Consider the following 21,801-nt stretch of genomic DNA (forward strand, 5'->3'; position numbering starts at 1 on the left):
AAGTTGCTGAAAATGTAGCCAAGTGCGCATTCCTAGTTGGATTTTTTCCAAGGATGTGCCAATTAATTTCTACGGAGAATACAGACACTGTGCTGCCTAATGCTATTGTTTGCCAAACAATACCATTTAATGGTCCTTAAAATACTGTGATTAGTTTTTTTTAATGCAAAAAGCGCAGATGTTTGTATATTTGTTATTTAAATGTTAAATAAATATGTCTATACTGTATATTCTATAGCACCACTTTTGAGTAGTGGCTGCTTCACATCATTGAAGTTCTGTGTTTGAATCTTGACTCTGGCCTGTGTGGAGTTTAAAAGTTCTCCCTGCGCTTGAGTGGGTTTTCTACAGTTACTCAGGCTTTCTCCCACGTTCCAAAAACATACATGATGTGAGGTTCATTCTAGACTTTTATTTTTATTTTTTTTAATTGAATGTGAGTGTGAATGCCCATTTGTCTATATGTGTAAGTGCTATAGATAAAATGGATGAACAAATGGATCACTCTAAAAACATCAAAATTAACCCAATTTGGGTCAAAAATGGGCTGATCTACTACTCGGGTCAATTTGATCCAACTTTCTGGGTTCTTTGGCAAAAAGACCCATTCTGGGGGTTGCTTTTTACAATGATAAAATATATTTTTGGTTGTTTTATACAAAATCACATTTTTATACAATTAAAAAAAAACTGCCCAATTTTGTAATAATAATAACAATAACAATAACAATTACAATAATAATAATAACAATAATAATAAAATAAAATAGAATTTAATAAAAATAATAATTAAAAACTCTGCCTATTTATTTTTATTTTTTTTTAAATCCACCTCACTAGGGTTGCAGGAAACAACACCCCCAAAATGGGTCGTTTTGTATAAAACAACTGCCCAAAAAAATAAGTTATGTTGTTTAAAAACAAAAAACTAAATAAAAGTTGGGTTAAATTATTTTTATTTATTTTACCCTAATTGGATTATTTTTGGCCCAACTGTTTTTAGAGCAATGGATTTGTAATAGGTAAATAAAAAAAAGAAAGAAAGAAAGAGGAATCAAATCTGTCATCTAATCCAGGTTTGAATGAAATTGTAATGTAACTTGCAACTTGAGTAAAATATGTATAATTTACTTTAAACCTCTATCTTTGTCAATGTATGCAATTGTGCACAATAGGATCGAATCATATTTTGTTCCAAAGAAATTATGGTTATGGATGAAAGTTTGGCTACTGAGATCCTAGTTGATTTAGCAGGTGAAAAGCGTTTCAACCTTGACGGAGGTCTGCGCTCTCCCAGTGTGCTTGTTAAAAGCCAGCTACACGTAAAGTGATTGGAGCCCTTGAAGATAAAGACAATAACACGTCAGCTAATAGCGAAAGACACGTGACCTAACGCTCACCTTGTAGTAACGCTTGTGCAGATGCCGAGGAACAGAAGTGGGAGGGGCGTGGGGGGGGGGGGGGGTGCTCTGAAGCCGCTTTGTGTTGTGTTAAGACACACACTCTCTGGGAGAAGCGGTGACAGGTCACAGATCTGTTGGCAAGAAGAAAACTAATGAGCTTATGATGACACACACACACACGCGCGCATGCCACTCTCGCGCACACACAGACTGGTACATTTGTTACGGGAGCGAGAATCTCCACAGGGGTATAATTCACATAAGCTGCTCTTGAAAGGCCAATTTATTCGGTGCAGCCTCCACGTCCAATCACAGTTTTCATTTCATTTTTACTATGTGCCTCCAACCTGGTTTTCGCCGCTTTGCTAAAGAAATAAAAGCCTGCATTAAATCAAGAGGGGCAGCCACAATGAACTCGGTTCACGCTTCAAACGCTTGCTCGTCCGCGGTGTGACCAAATGATCTGCTCTCATTAACGAAGCCTAAACTGAGCTCATAACGCACACACGCGGCATTTGTGTGTTTGTCACCACACTTAAACGCACTGCTGCTAATGATTCCATCGTGAGGTCAGAGGGCACTTTTGAGATTCTTCAAGAACACAATAGGACTGCTTTATCTCTTGGCCCGATGAATAATGCAGCATCTTTCTTTTGCCAGGGAGAGACACTCCATTGCCCTCCCTAATAAGCTCATTTAACATATCTTTGTCTCACTGACGACTTGCCTACAAAGGAAACGACTCCGTTAGAATACGATATGCAGTATATTTTAATAGTCATTTCAACTTTCCACTATTGCTGGTGGGGGGAAAAAATGCTGTTTTGCTATAACCATATTGTAGTAAAAATAAATTTTTTACATTTCAGCAACAAAATTAATTTTTTTCTGCTGGGCAATTTTTTTGTGTGCTGATTTGGACTCTTTTTCCCACGTAAGAACAACATTGAAATGTTTTTTGGGGGTTATCATGTTTTTAGTTGTTATAGTGGACGCAAGGATAATATGGCTGTAACGTGTTGTAAACCTTTAAGCTTATATGCAACATTTTTAACATGAATGTCATGCAAATCGCAACTTGCGATTGTGATTGGTTATGTAAGATCCAATCATGAACCAGAAGTGTTGACATCATCCAAATTATGCGTTTTTTTTGGTTTAGACATGCAAATATGTCATGTCCAATGGGACCATCTATGGGTCTGAAGGGGTTCATGCTAAAAATAGAATATAAGGATAACAAGCGTTTTACTGTATATAGTTTGATATACTACAATATAGCGAAAACCAAATTAATAAAATGGTGTGTCAATAATAAGGAAATTGGTTGAGAAAAATATTTGTTTACACGTTTAAGAGGTTAGTTAGTTAGTTAGTTAGTTAGTTAGTGAGTTAGATTCCACAGTAAGACAATTGGTTGAAAATAATATCCTTTTTTTGTTTAGTTAATCATATAGCATACATTGTTTTGTTTTTTTCTTCTTCTTTTATGGAGAGCTCAGTATTGTTCATTCGATTTGACATGTCATCATTGCTCTCCTTTTTTATTTTTTATTAAAATTCTTATATATATATATATATATTTTTTTTTTTGTATGTGGGTGAGTGCGTGCACTCACTAGTTCACCCAAAACCCACCAAATCCTATACTAATAATATAATATAATATATATAGCATACATTGTAACATACTGTTAGCCCATAGGTAGCTAACTAGCTAATTTCATTTTAATTGTAAGTAAACTTATTATAAAAATGATCTCTAAACTAAGAGGCTGGTTGGTTGGTTAGTTAGTTAGTTAGTTAGTTAGTTAGTTAGCAATGGAGATTGAAAAATAACTTCTGCCATTAAGTGTGTGATAACCTGTAATTGTCTAACAAGTAGGCCTGTATTGAATAGTTTGGTGTAAGCTTGATGGTTTTTGAGGGCAAAAATATAATATAATAATAATAATAATATCCTAAACACACACTAGGTTAGTTGGGAGTGTAGTGTAGCTCAATATTAGTTAGTTAGTTAAATAAATTTAAAGTACTGGAGTGAGTAGGAAATTAGCTCTCTTGGACTGGTGGACAGATGGATGGGTGGGCCAACGGGCGGACAGACAGACAAACATGGATAGAATGACAGATGGACAGAGGGACAAATATTTTAATCCAACCATATGCGCAATTCGTCACTATTGTGCCATGAGATTCCACGCCATATTTTGTTGCCTCGCCGACAATTGAGCTTGGCTGCATCTAATGTCACTGGAACAGCTTGGTGATTATAAATGTCAATGTCAAGGATATAAGTTTCCCCTGAACGGACCCCTGCCATTTCTTTCAAGTCAGTAGTGTACGAGCTTGAAGTGCAGTGATAAATCCACAGCTAATTGATTATTGAATAATTTTTGATAATTGAAGAGTCGTTTATAAAAATTAAAAAAAATCATTTAAAATTGTCCAAATGCTCAGAATTTCAGCTTCCCAGCAGAAACACTGGACTGATTATCTTTGTGTTGAATCAAAATAAAATATCTGCTTTGACTTTGAAAAACAGTGATTAAAATGTTTTTCCTATTTTCTGATATGTTATAGAACAAACCAGTAGCTGAGTCATAATTAATTTATGTTTATGCACTGTTCATTTGAAGTAATGGGCTGTTTTTTGAAGAAAAAAAAGAGATGAAAATGTAAACATTCTTTGTCCGATTCATCGATTATTTGACAAAATAATCAACAGCTTAATAAATTATTAAAATAATCCTTAGTTGCAGCCTGAAATTGAGCATTAATATGGTTGTAAAAAGAGCTAAAAGTCATTGTGTTTAAACTTTTATTTTACCAGGGGGGGAAAAGCCCCAAAAGCATTTCCTTATTATTTTATGCCATCCATATTAATAACATTTATGACATCCATCCATCCATCCATTCATTTTGCTTAACGTTTTTCCTCATTAGGGTTGCAGGATGGCTGAGGGCGAAAGGCAGGGTACACAACCTGGACTCATTGCCAGCCAACAGGAGAAATGTACAACAAAAAAATGCCTATTAAGTAATGAATTAGTTGATCATTTCCCCCATAATCAGTCAGGAGTTTGTGCCAAATGGCCACTGTCTACAGTATGTGGATTAGCCTGAACACCTTCTCTGTGAACAAATGACCATTACCAGTGAAGCATAAAAGTGAATCACAATTTACAATTGAAGCCTGTAGCCATTTATATGGGCCCTAAATACTTTGTGTGTGTTTCTTTTAAATGGTGTGTTTTACTGTTGTAATGATGAATCCTTTTTCCCCATCAACATTCATAAAGACATTTTGCGTCTGTTTACACTTCAAACATTCACATTCCGTCAAAGTAAATCTCCTCCAGAGATTCTATTATCCCAGTAGAGATTTTTGTCCCCCATTTCTGAATGCTTTTATCTCAGATGATGAAACCTTCAAACTGTTTGCGCGTATGATCAAAACACTTTTTAGAATGTAAAGCCCAGCCACACAATAAGAAATGCGCCAGAACCAGACAGAACTTGAACTAGTCAACAAATGACTCTCGCGCTAGGGGTTGCATCAATTAGTCTACGGCTAGAGGTCGACTAATGGCCAACCAAGTGTTTAGGACATGGCGCCTTGCTGAAATCAACAAGTGGAAATATGTTGCTAAAAACAAGACTCATGGTAGCACAGTTAGTTGCACAATACAAAAATCTATCCTCAAGTATAAAAATGTTACCAACGCCTGTCTGAAAATGCTGACGCTAATGCCAGTTGGCTAACAACATTAAGGCTTCACATCAGCTGTCAACAAAATCACCAAATGCTGTAACAGTAAAAAAAAAAAAAATCAATAACCGCTTTATTGCAAAAATGAACCGCATGTGCCTGACATTAATGTGCGAGTAGCGTTAAGATGCTTCTCTGTATACATACTGATAGATATTGTAACATTTTTAATACTTCATTTCATATATTAACCATTGTTACACATTATTAACATTTTAATTCTTCAGTATTAACCTTGTCGAAATGTTTTGTGTCCTGTGCAGAGCAAGTGGTGTTGATTTCGGTATAATCTGACCTTAAACTGGGACATACTATTTAGTCTAAAAAAGTTCCTTCTCAGCGTTTTGTGCGAAAACACATTTGGTCCTTGAGAACAGAATCTGTTTTGAACACCCACACCTGACTCTGTTTTCGCCATCTGCTCACGGAAAAGTACCAGAGAGTATGTTTTGTCTACAAATGAAAGAGAGGAGGTCTTTTAACTATAAGAAGCGATTCTACAGGCAGAAGAGCTACATTTGACGCTCTGAATCCCGCCTGTTTAAGTGATGAATTAGAGGCTGTTATCTGTCCAGAGATCTCTGACTGATTAAAAATCATTTTTGCAAAGGTGTATTTTTCTTACATTAAATCTATCTTGATTTTTGGAACACGCAAAGAGGACAAAATATTTTTTTTCCTCTTTCAATACCTGGAGCGTTTTGTATGAATAACCGTTCGTTTGAGTGATAAAAGAGTCGCGAGTAGCGTGCTAATAAGCGCTACCGACTTAGCGTTAGCTCATTAGCCTTGAGCTAGCTACGTTCGGCAAACGAGCTAAACAAAGTGTGTTTGCATTTCAGTGTTCACTCACTGTGTAATTCTCTTTGTTTTGTGTTTAGTTTTACAGATAACCTCAACTGGAGTGTAATAAACGGCTTGAAACCAGCAACATTGGACTCTTTTTGAGGGACTGTTTGCTATATGCCAAACTGTACACATTCTGTTCAGGGAGGGAAGAATAAATACAGTGGTACCTCGTAGTTTCCCATAGGAAATAACGTAAATGCAATTAATCCGTTCCCAATCTCCAAAAACAGAAAATTCCTATTTTAATTTCTATTTATGTTTTTACATTTACAGTACAGTATTCAAACAATAAAAATACTTGACCTTACCTGTTGTGGTGTGATGGCATCAGTGGATGATAAATGCTATGCTAATGCTTGTTTTAGTTCATTGCTTAGTTTGTGTATTTTGCATTGGGCATATTGTTAGACTACTAAGCGGTCCTTGCGTGCGTTTAACATCAGGCACGTTGTTGAACAGCTAATTGGGGTCCTCGTGTCTGTATTTACAGAAGTAGGCGCAATAATCTCCTTCCTAATTCCACTGTGGTTCGTAGCACTGTATGTTTTTCTTTGCTGCCACTGGCACTGTTGTCTTTCTTTGAGCCCATGGCGAAGAAAATTGTCGTGGAAAAATCAAAATGCACTCGCGAGCATGGAGCACTTACGGGAGTATTCACGATCTGACTGGAAATGAGCAGTGCATCGTCTCAACTACCGCAACGTGAGCATTCACTCGTTTACCCATTTTCAAGGTACGTTCGGCTTAGCTTGCTTTGCTTGGGTGTTCGAACTCCGACAATGAGTTCAAACTCAGAGGCATTTTTTTTAATCCAGATTTTGTGGTTGAAGTCCGAATTGTACGAGTTCCGAGACGTTCAAACTCCGAGGTTCAACTGTACTAAAAAAGCTATCAAATTTACAGTTAGCTATATAGAATAGCAATTGTGGAAAAAGGCACTTTCAGTGTAATTCAAAACTGAGTAAGTGTAAAAAAAAAAAAAAAAAGACACTTTAATGTCTCCATTTGTCATTCTGTCTTGCAAATCAATCTCAATCAAATCATTTGAATCAAAAATCGTTCTGAATCAAAAATCGGACTGGAAGTGTTCGGTTTAGGTGAATGGTATGGGATTTTCTAATAGGTTTGAGGTGAACTAATGAATACACGCACACTCGCACGCACGTACACACGCACACAGGCACATACACATTCTCACCCACATACAAATATATATATATATATATATTTTTTTTAATTTTAAAAAAAGGAGCGCAATGATGATGATGACATGTCAAATCGGTAAAATTACCGAATGAACAATACTGAGCTCTCCAGAAAAAAATAAAAATAAATAAAATAAAAATAAAAATCGGACAAGCACCTGGGAGTCTCAACGAGTGCACCGTCGGACTTCCACTTGCAGAGAGAAACCTCCGACGCTAATGAGGCGCCCCCCCTCTCTGTCCCTTGTAGTGCTTATCAGCAGAGACATCTGCATGATTAAAGCAGGATGTCTTCAGCGTGTGACTTATTAAAGTGCAATGCAATTAAACTGCGTGTCCCCTGGCTGACCAGCCCTTGCACTCCTCCATGAATGCTGCACGGCACACCTTGCTAAGGGGACCGCGTCCTATCTCCGGATCTCACATAATATCCCAAGTTCATCTCACTGCTAGTCGTTGATTTAAAATATGCTTGTACATAAGCAAGTCGAGAGGGGGGTGGGCACACGTGGCGTTGCAATCTTGCGCGGAGCCTCAGAGAGAATGCCTGATCAGCGAGGCGCTTTTGTGCGTATCACGTCTTTGTTCAATCGTCTAAATGTGAGCTGAGCGCCAACATACATTTTTTATGAGAATTCATCCTGCTGCTCAATCTGTTTGCTAATCACTGCCGAAGGATTCCGAGCAGCCAAATTTGGACTGATCTAAAGGTTACAGGTGTAAGCAAGCCGCACGCCAGAGTGCCAATGAGATCAGACCAGGCGCTGGCCGGCGCTGTCAATGCATATGTGAGGGAGGGGGGAAGTGGGGGAGGGGGGTGTTGTGGGTGATGTCATTAAGAGTCGGGGCTCATTAGCGAGGCTGCGGTGCTTCCCTTTGCATTAGCAGTGTACCTGCATGTGCGTCTGATGTGTTAGAGGCTGGGAGGAGGTAATGACACACAGCTATGTCACAAATAAAGCAACACGACTACAAAGCCAACTCTCAACCTGCTGCTACCGACTGTGAAAAACACCGTGTTTATCGAAGCACTCTAATGGCTCCGCTGCTATTTTCTACATCTCTACGCGATCGCACTGGAATTTAAGCATGGATAATTCATGTCTTTTAACTGACAACACCTGTCACTTTGCTGAGGAAAATTTGAAAAAATACAAAATTATTTCAAATAATTCAACTTTTGCAGACAAGAATAAGTGCAAATAGGTCACAGTGATCGGTATTGGCACAGAATTTGTTCGTTCTCGCGCGATTCACAGCACAATAGCGCTAGGTGGCGAATTGTCAGTGTTGGCCATTTTGGGGGTTATTCTGATCTGTTATTCTCAAAGTGTACATGACATTACTTAAACTCACCCCAAAACTCATCCAATAGAGATCCTGACATCACGTGACTTTCTCTGAACACGCCCCCCTGTGGCAGGAAAGCATTGGCGCAGCGTTAATGGCTTACAATGGCGTGGAGGGCGAAAACTAGCGTTTATCTGTCAACTTTCCGCCCAATAGCATTGACAGTCCATTGATGAAAAGGACATGATATACATGCGCGGGGTGGACATGTTGGATTGCCGATGAAGTGTCAGGATGAATTTACAAGTTTGTACAATCTGGATTTATTTGCCCTTTCTGTGTGGGTAAAATGCCATCAAAGTTGCAGTGTTATTTAGGTACGTTAGCAACTTAGCAGCTGCTAAATCGGCCGCCGTCATTTACGCCGTAAAGAGTCTTCTTTATGGTGTTGGTCATAGTTATTAAATTCAACTTTGTAATATCTATTAGACCGTAGCAGCACAAATGAACAAAACTGATTATTTCCCCCCACATTTTGCGTGTGGTAACAGCTAGCATCTGCTGATTTAGCCACCATGTACAAAGTGCAAAATTGGCTACGCATTGGTTCCTCTTTTGGTAGCCTGGAGCATGCTCGATCCTTTTTTTTTTTTTTTTGCCTCTTCTCGTTGGGGCAGCTGCTCCACAACAGCTGTCAATCATTGTTAAAGTGTGGCATTTGCCGTTTACTCAAAGTGGCAGACGCATTTTCTATGCTGCCAAAATGGTTGCGCTAACGGCCATTTTGGGACACGTGACATCAACATCAGGATCTCTATTGGGTGTTTATTTTTCATAAAGGAAACCAAAGAAAAGGCTCACAATGGTATTTAGCATTTTGTCAATTTTTATCTTCCAAAGTTCAGCAACAATACTCTGCCTTATAGTCGATGTTGTAGGGTCGCTTTGACCGGCTCAGGATAAGATCGATTGCTCCTTGTTCACCGATTGGTTTGGAATATTCCGCTGTCAGGGTAACGTATTTATACGTTTTGAATGTCTTTTTATGCTAGAGCATACAGAAGGCTTTGACGCAGCCTCTGACCTGAAGAGCTTGTTTGAAGCAATGGTAGTTATTACAAAAAACGGCCAGCAGGTGGCAGCAGAGTAGAAGAGATCAACCAGGGCCATGTTGCAACAAGCTCTTTTCTCCAGTGTTTTCAACAGGTTTGTAAATAATGATTAAACTTAGCTATATATTTATTATTATTATTTTTAAATACTTAGCTATATTCTAATGCTAATTGCTGCAAAACGGAAACAGATTTAAAAAAATCCTGACGAAAGAAGAGACTATAATCTTTCTTTTTGTAGGTTCCATGTTTTTATAGCAATAAAACACAATATTCTGTGGGCCTTGCAAAATCAGTCAAAATTCAGTAAAACAGCCGGGAGCGAAGGGGGTTGCTTCAGTGAAAATGGCTGGGAGTGAACCAGTTAACAAAACGCCACCAACTTTTTGCTCATTGAAGCGACAGAGTTTGGAAAGTAAACAAGCAGCTGCATGTTGTTGCTGGCCTTTTTTTTTATGTCATCCTACTGCCCTGCTACATTAGCAGGAAGCTAAAGTTGCAGCAACTGGCGTTCCAATATTGGTAGTCAGTTTCCATGCAAACAAAACGCCATTCCCGGAAGTCGGGAACATAATTCACGCAAAGGCTCATGGGTCGTAGGAATAAGATTATTGGTTCTTTATCTCATGACCACATGTTAGTTACTTTAAAAATATTGGCTCAAAATTTTTAACACATTAAAAGAGATTACAATTGATGAATGATAATTCCATAGTTTTACGAACAATGTACAATGTACTACAATGAAATAACATTCATTTATTTTAATGGTATGGGATAATCGCTCGCTGATTGTTCTTGTCGGTGTTGCATTGATCAGTACAACGAGACATGGATGAGTTGTGCCATCGTGAACTGTAGCTCGATGTCCCATAGCTGATGTCTTGTTGTTCATTAGAGCTAGAACAAGTTGGAGTTGATTCAACAGAATTTTGAATTTTGACCCCATGTTGACAGGTCAACAATCAATTAAGCGTCAATAAATCAAAGCCAATCATTAGTCGCTACAGGGTTGCTAAAGGCTGCTGTTGACATTGTGTTTAACTTCCAAACATTCTATTTTTTCCCCCATCTTTGTTCATCTCTTTCCCTCAAACAGCCTTTGAATCATTACCAGACTTAATATAATCCAACTTCAACTTCAAAGTCATTCATTACGTGCAATTTGGAGGTTGCTGAGAGAAGATTCAACTGCCTGCCATCAATAAGCGGCCTAATGAAAGTGCCATAAGACAACAGCACAACTTTCCTGACAGGGAGTCCCTTCTCGGAGGCCGAGGCTCCCGGGAAAGTGCTGCGCGTCGTTTAACAGGAGCTTAATTCTGGCCACATGGTTTATTCATGCGGCGAGCGCAGATATCACGACTCTCATAAATCACACAGCGCGGCGTTGCCGGACACGGGCGCGAGCCCAGGCAGGGCTCACTAATCTCAACACCATCTTTCATGTGAATAACCTTGCCTCACTGCAGGGCAGGCCAACACCAGACACGGCCCATTGGAGGGAACCACTCCTCATTTATTTGATTTTTTTCACGGCAAAGGAGACAAACACCGTCATGTTTGCTCTCGGGCAGTCGTGGTTCAACTCTCAACCGTGGTGAGGAATTGCTCGAGAGGAAATGCTGTATCCTCCTCTTAACGTTTTGCTTTGTGAATGCGGAATCAGCCACACGATGGATGAGAGCAGCAAAGTGGTCGGTACATCTGACCACAAGTGGATCAAAGTAGCAGTACAAAATATGATACAAACTAGAAATAGAGAGCAGAATTAAAACTGAGCACAGAGTAAATGATTACTTCTACACCATAAACTGCTTTAAAAAAAAAAAAAATTGGGCCCCCATGAACCTCCGTGGCTGGATGTCCCATTCCGGCTAGATTTTTCATTTGGGATTATTTGTTATTGTTAAAATATCTATACACATTGGCTAGAACAAATTAAGATTGACTCAATGTCTACACACACTCGTGGCGGACAACAAGGTGCTCTAAAGTGGCTCTGCCGGTCTGAATTGCCGGTCCACCTGCTGGCTGTCAAAAAGAAAGAAAAAAAGAATCCACCCTACTCTCTCTCGTCGCTCTCTGTGTAACGTGCACACACTCACAGCTAACAACAAGGCACTCTAAACCTGTCACGTCTCTAGCTCATTTATGAATTTCCCTTTGTGTTTTTGCCAGTGGTATGTGTTTTGCAGTGCTAGCCAGATCACCTCTCTCTTTTCCCACTCAGGCAAAAAATACCTAAGGGCATTTCAAGCAGATAAAATAACTCCAAATGTACTTCAGATTGGGTCAAACAGCAACCAAGAAAACAAACAAACAAACGAGTTATTCAAATAACACTTGAACTACCGTCGTCTGCTGTATGACAAAGAGAAGGTTGAGGACGAGGAGACAGCGAACAGGCAAGTAGTGACGTGACGCCCTCTCGCAATGAGATGCTGAAACAACAGCGCGGCTGTCAGGCTAATTTTACACACCAATGCTTTCGCACCTCAGCCACACAGCCCCTCAAACCCTGAACCCTGCGTCTTCTTCGGCGCGTCTTCATTTATTTTTGTGTCAGTGTCCAAGATGTGAGACGCAAGGCGGTGAGACGCTCGAGCCAAATGTCGCCGGGTAAGCGGTGTGTGAAGACGACAGTGAGGGGGAGAGAAAAAGCTCCGTGGGTGCACGCATCAGTGCGTCAGGTGCAGAACCCTTCAGAGCTCAAAGGAGAAAGTACCGGTAGCTTTGTTTTGAGTTGGGAAAATATGAGTATATAAAAGAATAGCTTTAGTTGTAGCTTATACGCACCTACAAATTAATTGGCTTAGACCAGGTGTGCCCAATACGTCCATCGCAATCGACTGGTCAAAAAGTAACAATTTAAAAAAAATGAAATATAAGGTCAGATAAGTGAATTTTTGCTAATTTTAGCTCATTGCTCTGTGCTCATAAACCAGAGACAGGGTCACTATGTGGGTTCGATCCCCGAGAAAAACATAAATAAATAGTTGATCGCGTATGGCTGCCTGCTTAAAAAGTAGATCTTGGGGCAAAAATGTTTGGGCGTGGCTGGGTTCGAACAAAGTTTCCCGTTATTTAGCCAAGATATAAATTTTACTAGGGATGTTCAATACCACTAGACCAATTCCAGTATGAGGACTAAACTCTTCAGTAGTCACTAGATGGTTTTCAATCCAACCATTTTTCAAAATTCAAATTTTCAAGAAATATGAAAATAAAACTGAATGGAAACACTAGAAATTCAAAACAGGGCTTAAAATTCGCAATAAAGTTTTTACGCTTCTAGGGGGTGGATTTCAAAGCGTATCAAAAAAAAAGGAAAATGCAAATTTTGCCTATGGAAACAGGTTTTGCAAATAACCGCTAGCAAGACCGAATACACGGCTTGACCGGTTATTACGTCACACGTACGTTTGTAGTCCCAAAGCAATGTCGGACGATAAAGTAAGGTATGTTTGGGGAGACGACGAAACAGAAATATTTTTGGAATTAATTAAAGAAGCGAATATTAATGCTATTTTAGATGGAAAACAGCAAAGAAACGCTACGGTTTATCAAGAATTACGAAAGTACGTCCCAGTCGCTTCCTGGTCTTCTTCTTTTAAATTACTGATGGATCACATCTCTTAATGGTGTATACCGCCACCTACAGCGGCGGAGTCCCCTCTCAATAGTCGTAAAAGAAGAACAGACGGAATCGGGCATAAGTTGCATGTCCGTTTTGCGTATTTTCAGTAAATTGTCTTGAAAATTTTGAAACAATTGGATAGAAACCTGACCTGATACTGATGCCAAGTACCTATACCACTATTATTTTTTATTCATAAAATGATACAGATAATGAAAAAAAAACAGACCTATACATCCCAATAAAACATTTTCCTTAAAATTGCATGAAATGAATGACAATTTTCTGTTCTTCTAATTTCTACGTGGTAGTTCCTGATTGTAAAACAACCTTGAGTACTGATACCTTGAAATAAGGTCCGATACTGAATTATACATTAACAAAATCTAACACTACACCATGAAACAAAAATGCCACAAAAATGTATAAAGTGACTATAAGAAAAAGTCTCCATTCAGGTCCTAATTTTTTTTTTTGCATGTCACTAATTAAAACGATTTTAACTTAAAGTGAAAGCTACACCACGTTTCTTTCTTTTGGAAAAGAGGAATGGCTTAGCATGGTCATCGAATCTAAAAATATTCTCCAATGGAACATTTCGCATAGCCCGCGTGGTGAAATGAAAGTGAAATCAGATGGATTAGCATTAAAAGTTCTGGCTCCAATTTTGCCACTGTGACCTTTTTCAATGTCCTTCAGTCCACTTGAACAAAATACGCCTACTTAGTCAGAATATATTTTCAAAAATGAGCAAAAGATAAGAGCTCAATTCACTTCTGTTCAGACTGCATGCATGGCCAGTCACGGGCATAACAGACCCCGCACTAAAATCTTACTTTTATACTCGGAACAATTCACAATATTCAACTCCAATAATATGCAATACTCTAACTTTTCTAAGATACTGCACAGTTTTAATTGACACGGTTGGACCAAAGGCCCATTTCTGTCAAATATTGCTCACAAATCTGTTTAAATCAGTATTAGTGAGCACTTCTATTTTGCCGATATATCCATTTAACTTGTTCACTCCGAGTCATTTTCACTGAAGCAACTCCCTTTGCTCCCGACTGTTTTACTGGATTTTGACTGTTTTGCAAGGTCCAAACAATAGTGTGTTCTATTGCTATAAAAAGATGGAACTCTTCTTTCATCAGGAAAAAAAAGTATATTTATATCTGTTTCCATTTTGCAGCAAATAGCATTAGCATATAGCTAAATTTCATCATTATTCACAAACATGTTAAAACACTGGGGAACAGAACTTGTTGCATCATGGCCCTGGTTGATCTCTTATACTCTGCTGCCACCTGCTGGCCGTTTTTTATAACAACTACCATTGCTCTAAGTGACCTCTTCAGTTTTGAGGCTGCATCAAAGCCTAATGTATGCTCTAGCATTAAAAAAAATAATAATTAAAAAAACTATGTTTTTGGGACCATGGCAATATTTAAAATATATTTTTTTTATATGTTTTGGGGAGCAAATGGGTTAAAATAATGGCCCAAGTCATATTTGGACAAAAACTTACCACTTTTTTTCCCCTTAACATGATGCCATCTTCAGTCGACAACAAGTGGCAAAATGGCCGCCCCCTGAGATGGATAAAAACGGCTGGATTTTGCTTCATAACTCATATTCCAAAAATTTAATATTAATCAGAATGCCATGTTTAGACTAGTGAGGTTACATATAACAGAAGTTCCATCCCCCAAAAAAAAAACATAACGTTTGTGGGAGTGCAGGACAAAGTATTAAAAAAAATATTTGTAGGCTTTTGGGTTTGAATGCGTTAATAAAGTGCACTTTTACTGAACTTTTTTGCTCATGATGCAGAAATTAACATTTACTGGAAAATCTTATGTATAATTCACCAAAATGACCCTTTTTTTTAACTTTATATCTAGCATATCTAATCCATTATTATCACTATCAGAGTGAATAATATAAATGACCGTACGTGTACAGGTAGTAAAGATCTTTCCGGTCTATTCCATGACGCTTTTCCCCAACGCAGCATTGCGTGTTGCTGACATGATCCATCGCCGGCTCCACCATGTCCCGAGTGCCCCCCGAACCTGCTCCGAGCGCACAAGCGTTGCCGGCGTGGGGCCGTAGGAGATGCGACGCGCGGCTGCGCTGCTGTATTTATTATTCAAGAGGCGCCCCCCCCCAATTCCCCCCGTCGAGCGGGCAGTTATTCAGCATCCAAATCCCAGATGCGGTTTAACGTGCGCTCCCTTCAGCGTTCTGACAGCTGCCCATTGATCACGTGCGAGGTAGATGGCTGCTGAATAAGCGCACGCGGGAGCTTGGTGTTATCGGGCTCAAATTGCCTCGATGATAACGCGGAAATCCATCAATAGACTTTTGGCAATGGGCCAGAGTTCACTTGCTGCCACTGATTGAAGAGGCGAGGCTCAGCGTGCGGCCGAGATGCGCTGATACGATGCTACGTGCAAAATATAACGCAGCGGTGCGCCTGCATGTATGGAAGGAAGCAATTTCCCTTTTGAACACGACGTTATGATAGGATAATAGAAAATTCAAAATGCTGCCTCAAGATACTAATGTTTGATACAAATGTTGTAGTGGTATTGAGCTGTGTCTAGTAGGGCACAACCGATATGGATTTGATTCGATTTTTTTAGGCCGATGCCGATTCCAGTATTCGTCAGAACTAAATTCCGATAACCGATCAATTGGTAATGTATGGTAATGAATAAAATAACTACTTTTTGGTCATTCACTGCCATTGACGACTATAGACGTCAAAAATTCATTTGAACTATTTCTATTAGTTTCACTTTTTTTCCCACTTTTATTAGCAAGAGTATGAAAACCTAGAAAAATAATATTGTACATTTAGAAAAGATGTAAAATTTGTGATTAATCATGAGTTAACTATTGAAGTGATGCGAATAATTATTTTACAAAAAAAATGATCGCCTGACGCAATTTAAAAGAAGAAGAAAAGATTATTAAAAATTAAGGCTGTCAGGCGATTCATTTTTTTTATCGTAATTAATCGCATGACTTCACTAGTTAACTCACAATTAATCACAAATGTTATATCTGTTCTAAATATTAAATTTAAAAAATTTAGGTTTTCATACTCTTGTTAACTCTTTGAGTGCCGTTGACGTAAAGTGTCATTAACGGGAAACCTAACGAGGAGCGCCAGTGACAGAAATTGTCGTCGACTACAGTATTTATTTTTTTCAATTTTTTTTTATTTTTTTAATGGGAATAGGTGAAGAAAAGTCTTGATCATCGGCGGGTCGCTTTTGGATGAGATCACCGTGTACCCGTGTTATATGGAAACCTGTGTGCATGGCGGAGCTCTGGAAATTCAAGCTGCTTATTGTGATTGTTGTTGTGTTATTTATTGTAAATTATTGTGAAGTTTTTGGCATCTACTAAATCTACTACAAAGAGTGGCACGAGATTATTTGAAATTAAAAGTAGCGATATGTAAAGAACATACGCAAACGGAAGAGGGATATTCAGAGTTTGTTAAATCCAGGTTTGTAAACCACTGCAATGGCTAGTAGATTCCTGTAGGTGGCAGCATAAGGCACTCTGACTAATATTATACAAAATCCAACTTGGTAGCTCCATGTATTGATTCATTTATTCCCATCTATCTTTCTTTCACACAAGAGGAATCAAAATGGATTCTTTACTTTCTTTCTTGCATACAAAGTAGTAGTACAGCATATGAAAAAAATAGCATGATTTCAACAGAACTCTTTTTGGTCACGCCGAAGACCATTCATCACGCTACTGAACGACTCTACGTGAAATCAAAAGTGAAATCTAATGACGGTGTCGCCTACGGTAGCGAAACACGTCACGAGGTAGCGGTTCACGCGCAGGTCAGCTTTGCATGTTAATTAAACGTTGCATCACACGAGCCTTAAAACTTCATCAAGCCCGCTCCGATGGTTCACCCTCACCTTTCAAGCCTCTCCGTCTTTTGTTAGCGTGCCTGATAAATTATTCAATATTCATTAAATAATGTTTGATGAAAGGGGAACAGAGGCAAGACGTTAACGCTAATTTATGACTTTGACGAATCTTCACCCCTGTAGGATGCTGGGAAAAGATATCATTGTTTTGCCTTAGGTTGTACTATACAGCATTATAACCACATCTAATAAGATTTATTAAAAATAAAATAAAATAAAAAGTTTGACCTTTGCAAACATTAACATTATTTACTTGGTGTACTTTGCAGTGCATCATATTGAGCTGTGTCTAATATTTTCATTAGCAACATGCAAAAGCCTTTAAAGTTGATCGCTCCAAATGTGCAAAAAAAGACAATTAAATACATTTAAATGGTTAATAGTGACGTTCTACTTGCATTTTATTGTAAAGTGGCTAAATTGTATTTGTATGACATTTAGGAATGTTACAATTACAGTCCAACCGATTAATCGGCGGGCTGATTTAATCAGCTGAGATTAGCTCTTAAAATGGGCAAAAGAAATGTCTGGGTTGGAGGGGGGGGGGGTACACACATTAGTAGATAGTAGGGATGTTCAATACTACTTTTTCTCACACCGATACCAACACGAGTACTCAACACGTGAGCAGTCCTTTTGATACATAACATTTCTCCTAAAAAAAAAAATCCCATATGCACATCAATATCCCAACATAGCATTTTTTCCTTAAAATTGCATGCAAGGAATGGTAATTTTCTATTCTTCTCATTTTTAGTTCTTAGTTGTAAAATGGCCACAAGAGGGCGACCGACACTGGTATTGGTCACCGTCAGAAGTACCGATACCACCTTGAAGTAAGGCGGGTATCGGCCCGATACGATACCTGGTATTGGTACTCGCCCATACCTAATCGATAGGACAATCAATTCTAAAAAAGATTTGTTAGTGACAGCTCTAGTTATTATTAATAATTGAGAACATTTATCTATATGAAGACAGTGGTCATGTTTATGATTTCTCATAATGATTTGGAAACATGTATTTTTATATACAACATTTATACAACATTCCTAGAAAATTACAATGCCCAATCACTACTGAACTATTTATAGATACCGCGGGCACCACGTTGGTGATTTTTGTTTTCAGTGGTACTTGCTGGCAAAATTTGAGAACCACTGTAGGCAATTGTGCAAGCTTCGACTTGGTTTCAGATTGGAACAATTCAGTGTTTCCCACACCGGGTTAATACTTGGGCGGGCCACCTAAGTAAACTGAAGGGAATTTTTTTATTATTATTATTTTTTTTTTTTTAATGTGTCGCGGCCAGATAAACTGCATGTATCATTAGTTACACCCCCTCCTCAAGAGCCCACCCACTCAAGTAGATTTCAAATCTATGGGAAACACTACAATTCATGAATTTAGCATTCAAATTTTAGAAATAGAAGTCAAAGTGGAATTTATAAGCCATTTAAGACGGATATGCTAATGATTTCAGGGTAATTTGGGGCTGCCGAGTCAGAAAACGACATCAGTTACTTTGAATCAGATCTAGTTTTGGAGATATAAATATTTTTAACAATAAAACTAATTTGTGTCTTTTTGGTCAACTTTCTTAAAGTAGTAGTATTTGTGCTTTTAAGTCACCTGTTTTTGCATAATGCAAAATTTTCTCAACGTAGCTTGATTTTCACCTGATTTGCATACAGACGGCTGTCTGCTCTACCGATAGCCGTGATATCTCCCATGATATCAATCCACCACAAGAACATCGAAAACGAGCTGCGAGCTGCAAACTGTCCCCTGCTGACCAGACTTAGATGAAAATTAGCCAAGTGGATTACATTTTCTAACGCCACTATAATTAGTGATAGAATCCTGTTTATCTGATCTGTAAGCAGGAGGTAACTGGGCGTAGAATTCCTGATGATGACGGAGAGCGGATTTTCGCTGTCTAAGGCTTAACGATGACTGATAGCCTTCTCGACAAAAGCATCCCAAACGCGCACGCGCAGGCTCTCGTTGCTGGAAAATACAATCCCACAAAGGACTTACATGACTGTCTTTAAACAAGAGAGAAACTAATGAGTTTATTCATCAGTGCACAGCAAGGATCTGGGAGGGGGGATAAAGGGGGGGGGGGCACCTTGGGGGAAATTGGATTAACACGGCGCCACACCGAAGTTCTCGTATCTCCAAAATCAGCCCCGTTCGTGCTCCTCGCTCGCATATCAGAGCGAGGCAATCTGTTTCCCCGCAGAGTGCCGGCTAACCAACGTGACCGTCGGCGATTGTCCAATTATTAATTAAATGCTCGCAAGCGTAATCAGATGCAGACGCGGTTCCGACCTGCGCGACAGCGAAGCAAGCTGAATTGAAATCGCTGACGCCGGAAGATGTTGTGCGGATGAATCACGTGCCGCTTGGACGGTCCATCGTCATTTTGCACTTTGACTGCTGTTACGATAACATTGTAGTGCACAATATGTCTTAAGCCTCAGCAAGCATTTTGGACTATTATAAACATACACTAACTAGGGATGACGTGATGACCAGCTCAATAAAATGTCAACCGTCAAAAATGCTTCAATTAAAGTGTTTTGCACATAAACGTTCAAAACTGTAACTACATTAAAGTTTGAAAACAAAGATTAAATGCAAATGTATTGTGGTGAAAAGTAAAGTGATTTACATACCACTGGAGGGCGCTTTGAGAATGGCTAAATTAGACACCCCTCGAACACAATACTTTAGTAACATTCATTCATTACATCATCATTTACTACAAATAATGTATCTTCTCTAGAGGTGTCAAATCGATTAATCGACAAGTAATTGATTATCAAATTAATTGACAACTATTTTAATAATGGACTAATCATTTAGAGCCATTGTTTAAATCAAAAAAAAAACCAATCTAGAAAACAATCACTGAACCAGTGACTGAATTAGTTTGAAAAAAACAGGTGAGTACAACATTAATTCCATCCATCCATTTTCTTAACCGCTTATTCATCACAAGGGTCGCGGGGTGCTGGAGCCTATCCCAGCTGGTTTCGGGCAGTAGGCGGGGTACACCCTGAACTGGTTGCCAGCCAATCCAGGCGATATAATAATCGATTCTAAAAATATTTGTGCCCTAATCTATATGCCGGCGGCGTGTTGTAACCAATAAACAAATAAATAGTATATCAGCTTTGTGCTCAACTAAGCTGGAACAAAGTTCACTGAGTGAGTAAATTTGAGCGTAAATTTGAAATGATCATTATTTCGTCAATTTCTTGTAACACTGTTTGGTGGTATGCCATGACATTTTCTAATGTAAAATATGTGCTGTGGTTGCATTAAGTTTGGGGGAAATATTGGATGTCACTGCCGTGCAAGTTAACATAATTACAGTTCAGCCGATTAGACAGATTTAATTGGACAATATTCGCTATTTTAAAATCTATGAACGATTTTTTTCCCAACACATTGTGTGTTCTTGCTTACTTGGCCAATGAAGATTATTGAGATTCTGACTATAACATACAACAAAGATGACATTCAAGCATTTTCCCACCATGAAAATCGGATGATTTTTGCTGATTCGTTTCTCTGTGTTGTAAAGTTAAAAAAAACTAATAGTAAAAGACAAATTATTGTAAAATTTAATTAAATTCTTTAAAAAAGTTATTTTATTAACTCATTCACTGTCATTGACAGCTATAGACGTAAAAAATTTATTTGAACTATTTTTATGAGTTTAACATTTTTTTCCATTTTTGTTAACGAGAGTATGGAAGCCTAGAATTTTTAGAATATATATTTTTTGTACAATTAGAACAGATATAAAATTTGTGATTAATCGTGAGTTAACTAGTGAAGTCATGCAATTAATTACGATTACAAATGTGCCCCTGATGCCCCTAATTTTTAATAATCTTTTCTTAAAAAAAACAAAAACAACAACATTTATTTATTTATTTATTTTTAATAGTGTTTTTTTTTTTTAAAGAAAAGATTATTAAAAAATTAGGGGCGTCGGGCGATTACAATTTTTAAACGGAATTAATCGCATGACTTCACTAGTTAACTCACGATTAATCACAAATTGTATATCTGTTCTAATACAAAACAATTCTATGTTTTCATACTTTCGTTAACAAAAGTGGGACAAAATGTTAAACTAATAGAAATAGTTCAAATGAATTTTTGACGTCTATCGCCGTCAATGGCAGTGAATGAGTTAAGTATCTATTTTTGTAATGAATCAGCCGGTTATCAGAATTTTTTTTCTGGCAAACATCGGAATCGGCTTAAAAATATTCATATCGGCTCAAGTTGGTATATCATAAGAGAAAGGAGGTTACATGCTGTGTTTCATTTTCACCCCTTCTCCCCAAGCATGTAAATGCCACGGCTTTCACAAGTAAAGCAAAGCGCAGACCGCACCGACATGTATTTCATTAACTTTTCTTAATGCACTTGTAATGGCTCCAGGGTGTTTGTCCAACGTTCAGTGCGCTTTTTGCTGAAATAATAAGAGCTATCAGTCAGCGGTGAGCAAAAACAGCTTCATTCGCGGAATAAAG

General features: G+C 38.4%; 1 protein-coding gene across 7 annotated transcripts in view; it reads right to left on the reverse strand.

The window, feature by feature from the left end:
- megf11 (multiple EGF-like-domains 11) overlaps positions 1-21,801 on the reverse strand; it is a 123,705-nt gene that overhangs the window by 89,978 nt on the left and 11,926 nt on the right. For all 7 annotated transcript variants that reach the window (XM_077567196.1, XM_077567191.1, XM_077567190.1 and 4 more), the window contains one exon: positions 1,401-1,534. In XM_077567196.1, the coding sequence (XP_077423322.1) occupies positions 1,401-1,534 (134 nt within the window). The remainder of the gene's footprint in view (positions 1-1,400; positions 1,535-21,801) is intronic.

The sequence above is a fragment of the Vanacampus margaritifer genome, chromosome 6, assembly GCF_051991255.1.
Source record: "Vanacampus margaritifer isolate UIUO_Vmar chromosome 6, RoL_Vmar_1.0, whole genome shotgun sequence".
Classification (NCBI taxonomy): Eukaryota; Metazoa; Chordata; class Actinopteri; order Syngnathiformes; family Syngnathidae; genus Vanacampus; species Vanacampus margaritifer.